The 19,598-nt window shown below is 44.3% G+C and overlaps 2 protein-coding genes across 2 annotated transcripts in view; one reads left to right on the top strand and one right to left on the bottom strand.

The window, feature by feature from the left end:
• LOC136576196 (protein mono-ADP-ribosyltransferase PARP14-like) overlaps positions 1 to 19,598 on the top strand; it is a 913,674-nt gene that overhangs the window by 617,833 nt on the left and 276,243 nt on the right. The gene's annotated exons all lie outside the window — the stretch shown is intronic.
• LOC136577385 (protein mono-ADP-ribosyltransferase PARP14-like) overlaps positions 1 to 19,598 on the bottom strand; it is a 66,181-nt gene that overhangs the window by 26,443 nt on the left and 20,140 nt on the right. The window contains exons 2-8 of the mRNA XM_066577292.1: positions 13,022 to 13,161; positions 12,135 to 12,168; positions 8,971 to 9,177; positions 7,352 to 7,591; positions 3,690 to 5,941; positions 2,443 to 2,679; positions 853 to 1,074 (exon numbers count right to left, since the gene is read on the bottom strand). Of these exons, the coding sequence (XP_066433389.1) occupies positions 853 to 1,074; positions 2,443 to 2,679; positions 3,690 to 5,941; positions 7,352 to 7,591; positions 8,971 to 9,177; positions 12,135 to 12,168; positions 13,022 to 13,161 (3,332 nt within the window). The remainder of the gene's footprint in view (positions 1 to 852; positions 1,075 to 2,442; positions 2,680 to 3,689; positions 5,942 to 7,351; positions 7,592 to 8,970; positions 9,178 to 12,134; positions 12,169 to 13,021; positions 13,162 to 19,598) is intronic.

Raw genomic sequence — 19,598 nt, 5'->3', positions numbered from 1 at the left:
GGACCCCCATTATAAGCCAGTGAGAACCAGTTGTGTCGTCATACAACAGATCCAGAAGGGTGTTGCAGTTTCCCTTAGAAACTAAAGCCACAGCCATAGTATGACTAGAGCCTTATGCAAAGAAGCATTAGAGGTCTGTATGCTGACGGCTCATTCGGCTAACAGTGATCTTTCCCCACTATAATCATGTAATCAGCAGGTGAGCGTGCATTTCTGTTTAATTGTGGAGAAGAGTCAAAAGAGGTCCTTTGATTTGGACAATCCCTATTTATTAGGATGGTACTTTGACAATAAGCTAATTATAAACCCCAGCGATCAGCTGTAAACTGTGGTGGAACCTACCAGTAAGTGTTCAGTTTCCCTGCAGTGCCCCCACAGGTGAAATGAAGCATTACATGGTGCCCATTCATATCAATGTGTTGTCTTTGTAATGCAGGACGGAATAGGTCCTCCAGCGGGAAAGACCATCTGTATAAACATTCTACATTCTTCCCAAGAGATAAGAATCCTGAACAATGGACCCCCTTCTATATAACCTCAGCATTCCTTAAAGTGGGGTTTCTGGGAGTAAAATAAAAGATAAGTGGGCAGGGAACGGTGGAAAATAAAATAAGTCATACTCTGCTCTCAAAGGCCCCCCTGGTCCAGCACAGTAGCCTTGGTGCCTGCTGCTCACATTAGCGGTGATACTGCCATGAACCGCATGTGACCGCTGCAGCTTTTCTAGGAGCTGCAGGGGCCGAGAGTCATGTGCTCAACCTGTGTGGTTGGTATAATTACTGTCCTGATGCTGCAGGAGATTGTGGCTCTATATAATGCAGTGGTAAACATCAGATTTACTTCACATCTCACTTTAATCGTTTCTGTGTCACTCGGGTGCAGCATGAAAGTCACTTCTTTAGGATGCCCATGGTTTCCTTTGCTGCTGAAGTTGAGGCACTCTTCATACATTAAAGCAGCAACAGTGTTTTTTGGAAATCTTAGAACTCCGGTTCCCATAGCGGGGAATGATATAGATGGCATGTGATTCTCCTCTGCGGCTTGCAGGCAATCATTTACAATCTTCCTTAAAATCTGTTATAAGACATGTGGTGATAATTACATACAGAAGAGCAGCTGACGAAGTTCAGAATCACCTGAAGGGGTGTTCCTATCATAGGCATGAGATATATGCCACAAGTAAGTGTCTGGTAGGTTCTGGTCTGGTATAAATCTCCAGAATCCCTGCCTCTGGCTGCTGCATCCAGGCGAAGAATAAATGGTAAAATGCTCTGGCTCTCCATTAACCCTCTGGTTCTAGGGGCAGAATTTATCTTTGGACTTATCCACTTGTTGTTTACAGTTCTGCATCGTATCCAACAGTTCCTGGGCTCTTCTTCAGTCTTCCAAAATGGCCAAAGGGCTTCTCTCACTATTTGATACACAGTGTTCATCAGTATTCAGACACTTCAACCTGCTTTTGGATTGGCCAACACTGTTCATGTGAGCGGTACTGGCCAATCTGAGTATCATGTTGTTAAGTGCTGTGCCATCTTGGAAGACCAAAGAAGAATTCTTTGAACCATCAGATCTGTGAGAAAACTGCTAGAAAGAAGAGCGGGAGCTAATAGTACTCCCCCTTTCCAGTTCGGAACAAATTTTGTCCTGAGCTGGGAGGGTCACTTTAATTTATAGGTAGTCATTGATTTAATGCACACATGTGCGGCCAGCACTCCTTTCATTCCTCGCCTGAATGTGCTTTCCTCTTCACTAGACTGGTTGAAACCTTCTTCTAGAGAACAGTGCAAGTCCCAGACAACAAAAAAGGTTATCATGCGCCCCGTATGGTGCACATTTGCTAAGGCAGCAGAAATGCAGTCCTAAGCTCTTGCTCACGACCTGAAGGTTGCAAGTTCAATCCTTGCATGGTTGAGGTAGCTGGCTCAAGGTTGACTCAGTTTTCCATCCTTCCGAGGTCGGTAAAATGAGTATCCAGCTTAGTGGGGGGTAATAAATAAATTACTTGAAAGCGCTGCAGAATAAGTTGGTACTATACAAATAACAAGACTTATTTTTTTATGATGGGAATAGGCTTTTAAAAAAAAAACATTTGTAACAGTGGAAGTCACATGACATGAAGTCAAAGAGGCTTTCGGTGTTACCATGGCAAGCCCAGAGCAAGCACAATATTTCCTGCACTGTAGTAGTGAGAGCAACAGAAAGTGTCATTATATAAAATCTATTCTGAGATGTTTTTTAAGTACTGAACCCATTAAATATTAGCAGAATCTCCTTTCGGCATCCAAGGTAAAAAGAAATCAAAGTATGTGTAAAAGATGTAACTGGGTTTATAGATATGAGAACCCTTGTGAGAGCAGTCTGTCAGTGTTCACTGGCACTCAGGTCGGTTCCTGCTATTTGCCTCACTGAGGTTGCATTCACCTGTGTGGGTTACCTTCTTACCTGCTCAGACGATCCTTTTCCCTCATCCCACTGGGGTACCACACAATGAATGACGAGGTCACAGGGCAGGTTACAGCTGTCCGTGATGAACACGCAGCCATCAGTCACTGGAGTTTGCGGCTTCACTTTATTGAGAAGATCCTGTAGTTTAGTCCCGGCTGACCTGAAGATTGCACTGGACACGGCTCCAGACTGCAGGTCGAGATCTTTACCCACACTGTTCACAATCATATTGGTCTAAGAGAAGTAAAAGATTCCAGTTGGTGAAGGATGTTGAAGTCTCTGTCTAGTAACAGAGAGATTACAGATTGGGCTGAAACACAGGAAGTGGGGGATTGTGGTGTTGTCTAATACTGGCTATAGAAGTCTATGCAGAGGCGAGGAGGGAGACAGAAGCAGAGAGAAACACACAAATGTGCTGCTAGAGCTAATATTGATTTACAGCTACTGCAGTCAAATCTAAACTTCTCAATACTGCTGTATTGTGTCCTCTATGATGTTGTTATTTCTTTGTGTATACTGCAGTTAGGGAGAATAAGCTTCTGTTTTCTCTATGTGCAGTGTATCAGAGACATAGCAGTAGTGTACACCCACCATGTTAGAGAGATGTAAAAGAGATACTGTTTTCCTAGGAGTGCAGTGTATGGAAACATCAGGTGCTAATGTACACCCACCAGCTCAGAGATAGAGAAGTATGTACAGTGTATGAATACATAGCAGCAGTCTACATCTACCAGTGCACAGATAGAGAAGAGATCCTGTTCTCCTATGTGTGTAATGTATGAATACATCATAGCAGCAGTCTAAACTCACCAGCTCAGAGATAGGGGAGCATGATCTCTTCTTCTGTATGTGTGCAATGTATGGAGACATCATAGCAGCTAGTCTACACTCACAGATAGAGAAGAGATCCTTCTCTCGTGTGTGCAGTACTGTATATGAATACATCATAGCAGCAGTCTACACCCACCAGCTCAGAGAAGATTGTAAATTAGAGATGGAGTTTGTAGAAGAAAAACTGTCAATAAATGTAGGATACTAGTCATATAGTGGCTAACTATAGTGTTAGTCCTCATGTACACACATGACAGCTTATTCTAAAAAGTTATCTGGAAATGTGGGTACAATTTAAGTTATCATTTATGTAAAGAAAATTATGATTTTGGTTGGAGAAAACACAATTTTTCGATTACAAAAAAGGAAAAATGTCATTGTTTGTTTCCGTATTTACCCAGTATTATACTCACAGTTGCATCTTGGATATTTCCTTGTATCATCTTGATTTTTATCCCTTCCTTGGTTGTCACCATTTGAGCATCGAACTTGTTTGCAGCATCAACTTTCTTCTGGTCTTTTTGAGATTTCATTTTTTTCTTCTCTTGTTTTGAGGAAAAGTTGATGTTTTTCTCTTCATATTCTTCACTCAAGAAATGGGTGAACGCCTTAACAATATCATCCTTGCTGTCTACAAGGTGGATGTATCTGATGGAGCTAGTGCCTTGCTGATTTTCCATGTGCTGTTTGATGGAGGTAACAATGCATTCTGTGCAAATGTCCACTGGGTATTCACAGGCAACGAAGCTGGAGGCTGAAATTGCAATAGAACTGTGACCTTTCTCGGCAGCCTGATCTAAGCCGCTCTTTATTGCTTTACGTAGCTGACGTTCACTTTTGGAGCTTGATTTCTTATCCCATTTTGGGCTCACTGCATGGATCAGCTGCTTACAAGGCAAATTGCCTGCATTAGTGATGATCGAATCGCCAGCTTCCAGTTTCTTTTCTTCCTGGATAACAAATTCACACTCGGCCCGAACTGCATCATTCAGTAGGGACTCCACTAATCGTCCAATAGGCTTCAGATCATCACTGGCTGCAATAACAGCTACATCGACCTTGTGATGGTATGGATTATCTTTGTATACAGCAATTTTGACCCCGTTTGGTAACATTACGTGGCAGTGGGGTTCTTTCAGATTCATTTCAAGTGCTGCTGCTTCTCCGTCACCATCCTTCTGCAAACATATCACACAGCTGTACTTTAGCCACATGTTGTTAGTGTGCTGCTCTTCATTCTCTATACAGAACTTTTTGGCTCCTGGTTTATCGATGTAAAGAGTTTCATAATGAAGTTTGGAGAGGATAGAACGTAGCTGTTTCTCCTCGTTCTGGACGCGCTGCTCAGGTCCAGATAGAGAGATGATGTTATTCTTCTTTGAGACATTCACGTTGTCCTTAATTGTATCTAATATCTTCTCATCCTCAAAGAACTTCATGACGGCCCTTGATTTCACCACAATGTCCACCTTCACCTCTGTGTTCTCCTTCAGGAATTGATGGATTTGTTGGTGGGCAGTTTGTACAGATGAGAATAGACCAGAAATCACCACCTCGCTCACTGCTTCGGCAAGAAGTGCCTCGATTGCCACAGTCATCATCTCGACATTCAGCTGTGTGGTAACAGTTTTTTTAAGGTTGTCCCATTCAGGCGTCTGTATAACCCTACGGTCTTTAAGACTAATCCGTCTACAGGCCAAATCATTCTTCATCTGTTTCTCAGCTTCTGCTATGTCTTTCTCGGAAGAAGCCATCAACAGAACATCACTTTTTCTCACTTCCATCATAGCATTTATATTGTTTCTTGTGAAGATGATGGATGAGAGTTTTTGTTTGTCTGCTGCCAACAGAAACTGGATGATCCGAGGATCTTGGTTGACGGCTCTGAACTTCAAATCTTGCTTAGCACTGAGAATTTTACATTTGGCATTTTGCACTTCAGCTTCTGTTCCACACAATATGACTTTTCTTGTTGTTGAATCATATTCCATCTTCAGGTTTAAGGAATCTTTCTGGAGGCTTCTTTCCAGATGAGATGTGTACAAGAACTTATAAACGTCAGGCTCGATGGACACGGCATCTTCCACCCGCATCAGCTCATTAGTCGTTTTGTCAACCAGGTCTTTGAAACTTGACTCTGTCTTAATGAGATCTTCCAGGAGGCCCACAAGAAAAACCTTTTCAGCCGCCATGTCTGCTTTGAAGAATATGCGGTTGTACATTGAGCTGGAGAGCTTTTCTTTAAGAACTTCCCAGACAACGTTCTTCACATCACAATCTCGGACTTCATATTTGGACATAAGACCTGAGAACTCATCATGGACTTTCTTGTTCCAGGTTGGGGCTATCTTTGCCATTTTCCTATATTGTGCCAATAGCTCATGGGGGAAAGACAGCCTGACGACTGGTTTCTGGCAGTCTGGAGCTGGCCATCGGACCTCACAGTGGTGGTTTTCCAGTTGGCACTCTATATCTTGTTTTATCTTTGCATTATTTGAGAAAAACTCCATTAAGTACAGATTTAAAGGAAATTCTACAGAATGTGGGGATTCAACCAAAGGCGGCTTCTTCCCATATAAACATTCTCCAATGGATGGGTAATAGGGAAACACGGAAATTGCCTTCTTATTAATAATATGGTACTTTTTCAGTACAAACTTTACAACTGCAACAAACAGGAACAAATACACAATTATAGTGACAGCCCAGAATCACATTATACAGTATGGACAACTGACCAATCACAAAAGCATTTCAACCTCTGAGCAGTGCTCTATGGTTTCTAAGTTTATATATAGAACTAGATTGACCCGAATTTCGCTACGCGAACATAAAATGTTTGGTGTTAACGATTGCTGTGAACTTCTAAATCTGCTTGGTTAAGTGATTATTTGGTGTCACTTTGTATTTGGAGCAGATATCTAATATAAAAAAGCCTACAGGTCTCTCTCGGTTTGTCTGTCTGTCTCTCTCTCTGTTTGTCTGTCTTTCTCTCTCTATGTCTGTCTCTCTATGTCTGTCTATCGCTCTCTCTTTCTGTCTCTGTCTCTCTATCGCTCTCTCTGTCTGTCTCTCTATTGCTCTCTCTGTCTGTCTCTATCGCTCTCTCTATCGCTCTGTGTCTCTCTATTGCTCTCTCTCTACCTAAATCTCTTTCTCTGTCTGTCTATCGCTCTCTCTGTCTCTCTATCACTATCTTTCTCTGTCTCTATCGTTGTTTTTCTGTCTCTCTCTATCTTATGCTCTCTCTCCCTGTCTGTCTCTCTATTGCTCTTTTTCTCTATTGCTCTCGCTGTCTGTCTCTATCGCTCTCTCTGTCTTTCTCTCTATCGCTCTCTCTGTTTTTCTTTCTATCACTCTCTCTGTCTTTCTCTCTATCGCTCGCTCTCTGTCTCTCTATGGCTCGCTCTCTGTCTCTCTATCTAAATCTCTTTCTCTGTTAGTCTATCACTCTCTCTCTGTCTCTCTATCACTATCTTTCTCTGTCTCTATCGCTGTTTCTCTGTCTCTCTCTATGTTATGCTCTCTCTCCCTATCTGTCTCTCTATTGCTCTTTTTCTCTATTGCTCTCTCGCTGTCTGTCTCTATCGCGCTCTCTGTCTTTCTCTCTATCGCTCTCTCTGTCTTTCTCTCTATCGCTCTCTCTGTCTCTCTATGGCTCGCTCTCTGTCTCTCTATGGATCGCTCTGTCTGTTTCTCTCTGTCTCTCTATCGCTATCTCTCTCTATCTTCTCTCTCTACAGAGAGATAGAGAAAGAGAAACCGAGGAGCTCCCCTGCAGATAATAGAGGTCCCAGACCGCTAGCTAGGAAGTGTCCATGTGACCAGCATGCAGGGCCACAGAGCAGCGAGTCATAGAGCTCCTGCAGCAGCCGCCCGTGTAAAGTTAGCCTTATTGTATGATGAAAAAGATATATAAACTTAGTTTTCAAAATCTTAGCTTGATGTCATTGAACAGAAACTTTTAATTGTTAACCCAATGGGAATCTGTCCACAGTGATGATGATCACACAGACTGAGCGAGTAATGCCTGCATATAGCAGTAGAACATAACAGATTATCCGGGGCCCCTTACCTTCCTCACTCTCAAACGTAATCAGCGCTGCACCCAGATCTGCTATCATCTCCACCCTTTCTATAGATCCACCTCCATACTTTGGATTCTCAAAGTAAAGTCCAATCATTTCCTCGGATGTGTTAGGGGTGAGCCCCTCCGCCCGGATCATTCTGCTTTCTTCCAGGCATTTCACTCTCAGATTGTGCTGTCTCACTTTGGGGTTGTTGGAGAATTGTCCAATGAAGCCTCCTTGGACGTCTATAAAAATAGACCCAAAAGTGTTTAGCTGCAATTACGAACTTCTACACAAACTTATATACAAGTTCAGTCAGTAAATGTCATAATGCATAGAGAGGATGGACTGTAGCACTAGGCCGTGGCTGAGCTGGGGTTAGACCATCTGCACAGCTATCAGACCCCGCATTGCGGCTCACAGCCGGGATACTGAGTAAAAGGTTTGGCGCTCACTGTTATTCGTCATGCACATGGCGATATTACGAGTCTGTACAACCTCCAAGTTGTAAGAAGCCATAATAGAATACCTATAGACTTCACTGGGGCCTACTGTACTTCTGTATGCCTCAACTCTCATGCACTGGGGATGTCCTATAGAGTCATTGTATGTACGAGTAGGGACCCCCTTCCCTGTCCCCATCTATGAACTCCATATATCATTGTAGGCATATAGACAATGGCTGTCTTCATATGACATGCCTTTCAGTTCTCACCCCCACTATTCTGAGCATAAACAAGTCACAAAGGTCACTTCTACTAACACAAACGGGGACATTCTAAGTATGTGAACTCCATTCTTTTTCATGTTGCAATTGCACCAGAAAATTGCCAGCGTTGCATTAGGGCTCATTCACATGGGCGTATTTTATATGCGCGTTAGGCTACCTAAACACAGGCGATTTACTCGCAGACGCAAAGTGAAGTTTGGCGTTTTTGCCTGAAAATTGCATCTGTAAAATTCCAATCCTCTGGTGCAAATTTCACACGCGAAAGAGGATCAGACGTGCTTCCCATTGATTGCAATAGGATACCTCGCATCGCACTCGCATGCCACGCAAAAGCCATGTGATGCATTAAAGGTCTCATTGAATGGGTGATGCGTTCCAAAGAACTCGATAAGATAGAACATGCTGCTTTTTTCCCCCACATCACTCATGTATATCACTGCGTTCAAGAGAATGGGTTCATATTCACACAAGATTTGTACCTTTCACAATGCACAAATCTCTTGCGAGTTTCTCGGCCGTGTGAAAACAGTCTAATACATATAGCATGTACCCCTATAGACTTGAATTGGGGTAGGCAAACATGCATTTTTGCAGCGCGTGAAAAAAATTGCAGAAAGTGCTATTTTGGTCTGAACTACGGACCAAAATCACCCGTGCCAGTCTATAGAGGCCTTAAAAATATGCAGCAAATACACATGATACATGCTTATTCAATGTGTATTTGCACAAAAGGAATTATGAGCAGTTTCGGTCCATGAAAAGACTGCGTATTTGATGTACAGAAACTGCATACATCCATGTGAGCCCAGCTAAGGATCCATCCCCAGTGGAAACAGCTGCCCTCATATACACGTGCTACCATCTTGTTCTATCAAGCCAGTTTTTTCATCGTACCGATGTCACAGGTGAAGGTGATGACGGCAGATTTGAGCTCAGGAATAATCTCCAGATAGAAGTCCGTGTCCACGTCCCTCTCGCTGACCTTCTCCACCAAGAGGTTCAGCAGGTCTGCAGAGCACGAGTCCTGGACGTTCTCTATCAGGACCCGCGAGGACCGGCTGCCTGTTGTCGTCTTTTCACCATGCTCGGCCTTCACGATCACTGAGAGTTGGGAGGAATAGAAATGGTTAACTAGCATGAAACACATTCATCTAGGCAGGACTTATATGCACGCTCAAAAATGGATCTGGACTATTCATCCACACGTAGACAAATATCTTCAAGTATAGAGCAGCATCTGGGGTGCCAATAAAACTTCTGTACTCACAACCTAAAAGGACATGTTTCTTCATTGCGTCCACATACAACGTTTCGGCTGCTATCTGCAGTCTATGTCAAGACTTGACAAAGACTGCAGATAGTGGTCGAAACGTTGTATGTATCTCCAATATATCCGTGACAGCATATAAGGTGCAAATAAAATTCTCTCTTTATTCCCCCATATAAGCGACATTTTGACCCTTATGGGTCTTTATCAAGCTTTATAAAAAAATATATATTTTTCTCTAGTTGTTTCATTGCCACTCCATAATGGAGGGTGCCAAGTCTACAGGCTCCACCTCATGCAATGGTCCAGGTATGGGGTTACAAGCATATAGTTCCTCTGTGTATTCCCTCTACCTATCCTTGATACTCCGTTGGTCATTCAGTTCCTTCCCATTTTTGCCTTTGATTGTGTTGTTGCGTGCCAAGAAAGGTTTTTGTGCTATCTTGACCTGTGAAAATAGGCCTTGCATATGGTCTTTCATGGCTTCTGCTTGCAACGATCATTCCAGTCCATTTCCTTAATTTTCCTTGCCGCTCGCTGAAAATCGTCATTTAGTTGCCGAACTTTGTCTTTGCTGACGGCCGCCTTCGCTGCACTTCTTTTATCAGCTATTCTGAAGGTTTGCTCGGACAACCAATAGCGTCGCTTTTCCTGCTTCTTATAGGTGAGATGCTTACTGACTGTTTCCATTACCTTGGACTGCATATCATTCCATAGTTCCTCTGAATGCTTTTCTGATGTGTCAAGCAGTTCAAATCAGTTTTCTACCTCAATAGTCTATGATTGGGGGATTTTAGAGGTGTCGAATTTTCTCAATGGAGCACCTTTCTTAATGCTACGGAATTTGATCTTGATCTTAGCTGCAAACAGTTCATGATCAGTGCCACAATAGGTGCCAGGAAAGGTTTTTATTGCAAGGACTGAACTTCACCAACGATGTAATCAATCTAATTTCGATGGAAGCCATTGGGAGATGTCCACGTGTACAGTCGGCATTTGGGTTGCATAAACCATGTGTTTGCTATTCTAAGCAGATTTTCTTGGCAGTACTGTACCAGACGATCACCGGATTCATTTCTTTTCCCAAGCCCAAATCTTCCTTTGATGGTTGCTTCTGTTTGGCTGCTGACTTTGGAATTGAAGTCACCCATAATGTAAATGATGTCCTTCTTTTGCCCTTCGTTTAGAGTTTTTCTGGACATTGGCATAAGAATCTTTAATGGTTTCCTCATCGGCATGCGTCGTTGGGGCATAGAACTGTACGATTGAGATGTTCACGGGCTTACCACTTATTCAGATAGCAATGATACGGTCACTGATTGTTCTGAAACTTTCTAGTGCCTTTGAGGTCTGCTTGTTTGTAATAAAGGCGACTCCACTCTTGTTCTTCTTGTGTCCGCCATAGTGCAGTGTGAAGTCATCGGACTGAAAATATCCATTACCTGTCCAGTGCAATTTGCTAATCCCAAGAATATCAATGTTAAGTCTTGTCATTTCGCGTTTCACAATGTCCAATTCCCCTAGACTCATGACACATATTCCATGTTGCTACCCTGTTTCCCTGAAAATAAGACATACCCTGAAAATAAGACATAGCATGATTTTCCAGAATTTTTGAGGATGCAAAATGATTTTTCAGGCTTTTTGAGGATGCTTGAAATATAAGTCCTACTCCAAAATTAAGCCCTGCTAACAGTTAATTTAAAAAGTCAATTTAAATAGTGTCCAGGCAGCTATACATGTAAAAAAGTTAAACCTTTTTGAACAAAAATTAATATAAGACTTTGGTACAGCGCAGTCCTTTCCTTTCATTATGAGGTGCATCAGCAGCTAGGCTTCCCAAGGGCTTTTCCCCAGTTGTGTCATGAGGAAAACCCCAACTACTTGTACTCAGACCTTGCTCTTCCCTAGTAGCATTTAGAGAATCCTTTGGCCTCGGGGGGACGGCCATCCGATACCATATCTGAATCATTTGAGAGCTCTTTCATAGGGTTTCCAAGGCGAAGTTTTTACAGGGTGGGTTGCCAAGTCTTTCTCTGACCCTCCCCATTTATCTGGGCTTGGACCGATGTATATAGGAAACATGTCTGGGTTTTTCAAGCCCCCTGAAAATCCTAGCAAAAGAGCGCTAGAATGTTGTGTGACTTTGCAGCACCACAAAATCGCGATATTGCCTTAAGAACACAGCTGCGATATCGCTATGATTTTTCACGACGATATTGCTGTCGTCCGCATGAAAGAGGCCTAAAGTTCATGACTGAAGTCAGTAAAAGGTTGTATTGGCCGTCACTAAGGGGTTAAGGAGGTAAATTTACTTTCATTAGTTGGGTTTTATATGGACAAACTGGATCCTGCTTGCGGGAGGCCCGCAGCGGAATCCGGCTGTGAGCCTGACCGATGACCCCACGTACCTGTGGTTTCTGTATTGCGTATAACCGTGGTGGCTCGCGGTCGGTCATGCACAGTGCAAGTTTTTTTTTTCAATGTTTACTTCCCGCGCCGTCGCTTAGCGATAACACTGCGGGTCGGATGGCCTCCATTGACTTCAGTAGAGGCCATCCACGCGGAGTCCACTTCAAAATAGAGCAGGCTGCATTTTTTTTCTCTGCTCATGGAATACGCAATCCGTATCCGCGAGTGTGAGCGAAAAAACGAATTAACATGCTTTGCGATGGCCTCATTTTGCTGCGGACCCGCAATTGGAATCCATACATGTGAAGGCGGCCTTACTTGTATTTTTGCAATAACGATGTCCCTGTACATAGAATTAAGTCAATCAAGAGTCTCTTACCCGGGTCCTCCTTCTGTTTATCCGCTTTACAGACCTACAGGGTATAGAAAATACAGATTCATACTTTGTACACTGTACTGTCCGTTAATCACTCCATGCTCCGTATAAAGTAGCGTTCGCTAATCATTGCAGACTCCGTATACTGTACTGTCCGCTAATCACTGCGTACTCTGTATAATGTACTTCTGTTAATCATTGCATACTCCGTATACTGTACTAACCTTATAAAACTTGAAAACCGCCAGCAAATGTAACAAAATAAAAAGTGTTACAAAAAGTGTGTGATGAAGCCCGATAGAAATCTTCTGCAATTGGACTGTCCAGCTGGATTATTTTCTGTACTCCTGCTATGAGCGGCCAGCCTCAGGCGCCAAATGTGAGGAGGAATCCAAGCACACAATTCCAAATGCCCCAGATTTGCACCTTTTTGAAGCTTATACCTATGATAAACATACGCCTTCAGCTTCTTGTGTCTCGGTTGTGTATGTGACTCCTAACCAGTCTCCACACCCATCAGGTATTACCTGACTTATGGTTCATTTAGACGGAATGATTTTATTCATAAAATCGTTCAAAAGAACGAAAGTGAATGAATTGTTCAGTCTAAACGCGAGCCAACAACTGAATAACGAACAAGAATTGTGAGGTTTATGTCCGTTCAGTTTCAGACGGCATAAAAATCAGTGCCGACTCTTTCACTTGTCGGGCGGCTTAAACGCCGTTCATTCACATAGGAACGCGAAACATTGTATGATTCTAAACGGGTTGCCCAATCGCAAACCAGCTCCTTCGCTCCGGCAAATGAAAATCGTGAAATTCCCTGTCTAAAAGCCATAAGAAATGTGTCCCATTGTTTGTGCATTGTGTGGCATGAAGCATACACTTACGGCGGCAGAGCTGTGTGCTCCGGTTGGGGTCGTATCAGATTGTGCATTTTGTGCCTCCGGTAACTGAACGTTCAGCTGTAACACTCGTCCGTCTGGTAACTTCAGCTCGTGCGGCTTCTTCTGGAGAACTTGATTTCGAACTGTGATAGGAAAATGTGATACAAAACAAGATGAAAGGAGATCACTCACATGAAGCGTTTTATATAAAAGACAGGAAAGTAAATGATGGGCGGGAGCAGAATGATGGATGTACACAATATCTAGTCGTCATTACCGGTGAGGATGTGAGGAGCGATGTGTCTCCTGACAGCTGAGATGCGAGCTAGTAAAGTAGAAGGAGGCAAGACCTTTCATGCAGGATAGGATATTTCTTAAGAGGGACTTGCAATGATCACTTCGCCGTGCATCCATATAACACCATCAACCCCCACCCCATGCTGGTCAACTGCTAACCACAATATGCCAGTGGTTAACAGCAGAAATCAGAGTTATTATTGACACCTTAAAACCATTATTGTAAATTGTTGTGTGGCAACGGAGTCTTGTTAGCAACGTACCATTGATGTGTGCCAACAAACAATCAGGGGGAAGATAATACACGGTGCAAAATACGTCACAAATACACCCTATGGAACTCCCAGTCCGCATGCAACAAACTCCCTACTATCTATGACCTCTTCGAAACCAAATGTCTCAACCTGCTAGCCCTCACCAAAATGGGGATATAGCAGTCTGATTCTACTTTCTCTTACTGCATTATCCTATGATGACCCGCAGTTCTCCCACATCCCCAGATCGATCAAATACTTCATCATATCCCCTCTGCTAAAAAAAATGACTCTTGACATGACCGACACTGACAATTACTGACCCATCTCTAACCTCTCCTTCATCTCCAAATTACTAAAATGCCTGGCCTATTCTGCCTCACACGCTTTCTCCCAAATAACTCTCTCCGTGACCCCCTCCAGTCCGGATTCCGTTCCATGAACTTGACCAAAACCGCCCTCACAAAAGTATCAAACGACCTGATGACAGCGAAGTCTCTCTGCTTTGCTCTATCAGCCTAAGGCCTCATTCACACAGTGGCGACAATGCGACAAATCGCGTGTTCATTCAGCCCATGCTTTCTAATGGGTTAATTCACACGTGTGATGTTTTGGAGTGTGCGACATCCCAATCCAAAAACCTTGTGGGTCCCGCAACATGCACACGACTCATGAGGTTTTGTAGCCCTTGTTTCCCTATGGAGCCTTCCTCTCTGGTGCAATGCATGAAAACACGATTTTCGTGCGGTGCGATGCAACTTTGGCAATAGAAATCCTACTGTCAAAGCCATAACCTAAGCCCTAGCTGCAGGAAAAATTTTTTTAAAAAGTGCACATCACCATAGAAGCGCTGTCCAGCTCTGCTGCATCTTCTTCCAGAGTCCAAGGAACTATTCTTCTTCATCTCTTCTGGCCTAAGATTGAAAAATCCCTGCCTCCTGGAAGTGATGGCTCTGATTGGCTGGTGCTTAGCCAATCACAGTCAGCGCTAGATGAACCTATCACAGCCATTTATCGAGCGCTGGCTCTGATTAGCTAAGCATCAGCCAATCACAGCTAGCGCTTCCAAGAGGCAGGAATTTTTCAAATTACGGCAAGAAGAGATGTAGAACAGTGTCGGGGACCATGAAGAAGCAGCAGTGGAGCCTGGACAGCGCTTCTACGGTGATGTATTCTTTTTTTTTTTTTTCTGCAGCTAGGGCTGATTTTTTGGGGCTTACATTTCAAGACCTCTCCTCCCAAAAATCCTTGCATCTGGTGCTACAAAGTTACGCGACTTTGTAGCACCACATGTGACTTTGTAGCACTACAAAATCGCTGTATCACCGCGAGAAACCACAGCAATATCACACGAACCACTGATGCGATATCGCTGCGATTTTCTTACGCCGATGCTGTGTCGCCCATGTGAGCGAGGCCTTAAGAACACTGCTCTCTCCTGGTACTCCTTCTACCTCTCTGACTGCTCTTTCAGCAGCTCCATCGCTGGCTCTATCTCCTGTCCACTTCCTCTCGCTGTCAGAGTCCCCTAGGGCTCGGTCTTTGGCCCTCTCTTCTTTTCTATCTACTGAGCCTCATGTGGACAAACCATCCGCAAATTTGGCCTCCAATACCATCTCTACGCTGATGGCACCCAGCTATACACCTCTTCCCGCAACATCTCAGCACTCTTCCTCCAAAATATCACCGACTGTTTGTCCGCTGTCTCTAATACTATGTCCTCCCTTTTCTCAAACTTAAACTCTCAAAAACTGGCCTTCTCGTCTTTCCGCCTTCCAGCCGACCTCCCTCCAACATCTCCATATAAGTATCTGGCACCATTATAACCCCCAGACAGCATGCCCACTGCCTTGGGGTCACACTGGACTCTGACCTCTCCTTTACCCCCCCATATCTAATCTCTGGCCCGAACATGCCTCCTACACCACAGAAATACTGCTAAAATCCATCCGTTCCTCACCACGGACACGCTAAAGACACTTGTTATTGCCCTCATCCATCCCGATTCGATTACTGCACCTCCTGCTCATTTGCCTTCCCCGCACCAGACTCTCCCGTCTCCAATCCATACTAAATGCGGAAGCTAGACCCATCTTCCTATCTAGCTATTTCTCAGATGCCTCTGCACTATGCCAGTCACTGCATAGGCTACCCATCCACTACAGAACTCAATTCAAACTCACCACCCTCACCCACAATGCTCTCCATGGCGCCGTGCCACCGTAAATAGCCTGCCACCTGTCCGTACACCACCCAGTCCGCACATTCCGATCCACTAACACAATTAGATCAAACGCCCTTCTAATTCGATCCTCACATGCTTGTCTCCAGGACCTGTCTAGGGTAGCATCGGTCCTCTGGAACGCACTACCCCAAAACATCCGGACATTCCCGACACACAAAACTTCCAACATGCCTTAAAAGGGCACCTCTTAAGGAAGGCATACCAAATCTCCTGATCCAATCCCCCACCCCTCACAGCATGCCCCCTGCCCCTCCCTATGGTTCCCCACACTTTCCACTTTGCCTATCGTATACATTTTCTGACTCTGTACCTCCCTATCAACCCCTTCCTGTTTTGTTTCCTAATAATTAAATGCCACACGTAATTTCCATACTGTTTGTGTTCCCCCGTGCCTCATCTCCTGCCCCTGTACCTCCTGTATCACCCCCCACCCCGTCTGTCTCCAAACAATTGTATGCAACATGTATTGTTTGTGTTTTCCCCGGGCTTTGTAAGTGCTGGGGAATAAGTTGGCGCTATACAAATAAGTTATACAAATTATTAAATAAGCAAAGTAATTGCGTATGCATTGCGTTTGGAACGCACCTATGGAGAATAATAGGGACCTTGCGTGCGTAATACGCGGAGATATAGAATAGAACATGGTGGGATCTTTTAATACACCTAACATAAGCATTAAATATACGTAATTGTGAGTGGAACAATGAAAAGCAATGCACTTTCCTTGACACCATTTTGCTTGTTTTATATGCAATAAAAATACGTTTGTGTGAATCCACCCTGCGGCTTTATTCCCACGAGCGCATATCGGCCGTCGTTTTCATGGCCGGCAGATATACGTTACGCTGGGAGAGGAAAATCTGGTGAACGGGCCCACAAATCAAACGTTTGTGCACCCGTTCAGATGGCCTGGTGAGCCCGGCGCCAAGCTCACCAGGCTATCGCCCATTTCCCTTCCCTCTCCATCGCATGCTCACGGAGCTAAGTGCCGGTCCGCCCCGCCTACTCCATTGATCGCTATAGACAAGGGGCGGGTGCTTAGCTCCGCCCACATCCTGCCCCTTGTCCATAGCCATCAATGGGAGGAGGCAGGGTGGACCAGTGCTTATCTCCGCCCTGTTCCGCCCCCTCCCATTGCACAAAACAAGCAAGGAGGAAGAGAGGTGAGTCTGCATGGGGGGAAGAGAACAGAGGGAGGGAGTTTAGCGGCCAGGCTGCTAAACTCCCTCCCACCTTCGGCTGCTGACATGGGCTCCCATAGGGGCCCATGCAGCGCCCAACGTATTCCAGGCCCAAAAGATAGTTCCAGAGCTATGTTTTGGGCCCGACGTAAAAACGCCGTCGCTATATTGGGCTGGCCAGGTGTTTTTACTTCTCAGAAATACGCCTATGTGATTTGATGTGTTGGAATCCAATGCATCAGATCACAGCGCATATCGGGCGGCCGTGAAAACGTACGGCTGATATGTGCTCGTGTGAAAGAAGCCTAAAGGTCAGAAAAGAACATCATATATCTGATATTGGAAATGGTGCAGCCAAAAATGTCTGCGGTTTCTTCCGATGTCTTTGTAAGTTTGGAGTTGAGAGGGTTACCCGCCCTGTGAGAGGTGACGATTACCATGCAAATTACTTAGCAGAGAAAAATATTGGATGTTTATTCTCCAGGGTCATAACTGTAGCACAAATGTGATTTTACATTATTAGTATCCTTCCACTTAATGTTTAAGGGCTTATTTAGACGACCGTATATCGGCTCAGTTTTCACGCCGAGCCGATATACGGTGTCCTTGTCTGCAGGAGGGGGGGGGGAGATGAAAGAGCCAGGAGCAGGAACTGAGCTCCCGCCCCTTGCCACTATTTGCAATAGGAGGGGCGAGATGGGGGCGGAGCTAAGTCCTGTTGCTTAGCTCCACCCCTGCCCCGCCCCTCCCATTGCAAATAGGGGCAGGGAAGGGGCGGGACCTCAGTTCCTGCCCCTGGCTCTTCCATTTTCTCCCCCGCAGACAAGGACACCGTTAAAACCAAGCCGATATACGGTCGTCTGAATCCACCCTGAGGCTGGATTTACTTGGGCGTATATCGCCTGGGTTTTCACACCCAGCTCTGATGTATTGATGTTTATTGCTTTCTGCGGTGTAAAAGCACCCGGACGGCCAAGATGGTGTATTTCTGACAGGCCCACGACAGCTGTCGGAGAAGGGAGGGGGGAGGGAGTTTAGCAGCATGACTGCTAAACTCCCCCCCCCCCCTCCGTGCTCCTCTTCACCCCTTGCTGGCGGTTCAGTAAATCGTTAAAACGAGTGAATCATTCAGTTTATCTAAGTGATTCTGACATTGTTTTTTTTTATCACATATTGCACTTCAAAATAGTCTGATAGAGTTTGTGTATATTTATTAAAAGCGCCAAAGTTGGGAAAATTTTGAAAAAATTGTAATTTTTTCACATTTTCAACTGCAATATCTCAAATATGTGCAAACATACTGTACAAATTCTTGATAAGATACATATTTCCATCTGTTTACTTTATTCTGGACACACATTGGAAAAACCTCAGTTGTTTTTTTAACCATTTACGTGACGTGCAAATTTAACATTGATTTTTAACATTTTGAGGAACTTTGTTTTCCTACACCAAGCCAAGATTGCAAAGGCTCGTAGGTGTCAGAATGATAGATACCCCCACAAATGATCCCATTTTAAAAACTGCACCCCTTAATGTATTCATTGGGCGTGGTCATGAGTATTTTTAGCGCACGGGTTTTTTTCAGGAATTAATGGAATTAGAGGAGAAAAAATAAAATTTCATATTTTTGCAAATATGCCATTTAAAAGACGGGATTTTTTTTCTATAATGCACATGAAAATGAGTATTTGCACCCAAAATGGATCCCCCGTTTGTTCTGTGTTCAGCAACATACCCATTGTAGCCTTAAAGGGGTTGTCCCGCGAAACAAAGTGGGGGTATACACTTCTGTATGGCCATATTAATGCACTTTGTAATGTACATTGTGCATTAATTATGAGCCATACAGAAGTTATTCACTTACCTGTTCTGTTGCTGGCGTCCTCGTCTCCATGGTGCCGTCTAATTTTCAGCGTCTAATCGCCGGATTAAACGCGCTTGTGCAGTCCGGTCTTCTTCTTTTCTGAATGGGGCCGCTCGTGCCGGAGAGCGGCTCCTCGTAGCTCCGCCCCGTCACATGCCGATTCCAGCCAATCAGGAGGCTGGAATCGGCAATGGACCGCACAGAAGCCCTGCGGTCCACCGAGGGTGAAGATCCTGGCGGCCATCTTCACCAGGTAAGTAAGAAGTCACCGGAGCGCGGGGATTCAGGTAAGCACTATCCGTTTTTCTTTTTTAACCCCTGCATCGGGTTTGTCTCGCGCCGAACGGGGGAGCTATTGAAAAAAAAAAAAAAAACGTTTCGGCGCGGTACAACCCCTTTAATCTTGTGTTCATTTGCACAACAGGGCCCAAACTGAAAAGAGCAGCTGGTGGCTTTCAGAACAGTCATTGCTCACTTGTAGAACCCTTGAGAGGCCAAAACTATGGCGAACCCCCACAAATGACCCCATTTTAAAAAACTAAACCACTAATCGAATTTATCTAGGGGTGTACTGCGCATTTTGACCCCACAGTTTTTGAATGAATCTAAGCAAAGCAGGACGAAAAAAATTAAGATTTTCATTTTTTTGGCAATTATGTCACTTTTTTTGTACAGCATACAAAGGAATGAAGACTTGTACCATAAAATGTATCCCCCTGTTTGTCCCGTGTTCAGA

This window comes from Eleutherodactylus coqui, chromosome 8 (genome assembly GCF_035609145.1).
Source record: "Eleutherodactylus coqui strain aEleCoq1 chromosome 8, aEleCoq1.hap1, whole genome shotgun sequence".
Taxonomy (NCBI): domain Eukaryota; kingdom Metazoa; phylum Chordata; class Amphibia; order Anura; family Eleutherodactylidae; genus Eleutherodactylus; species Eleutherodactylus coqui.
Note: the sequence above shows the minus strand (reverse complement) of the source record. Positions and strands in the feature narration are given on the sequence as shown.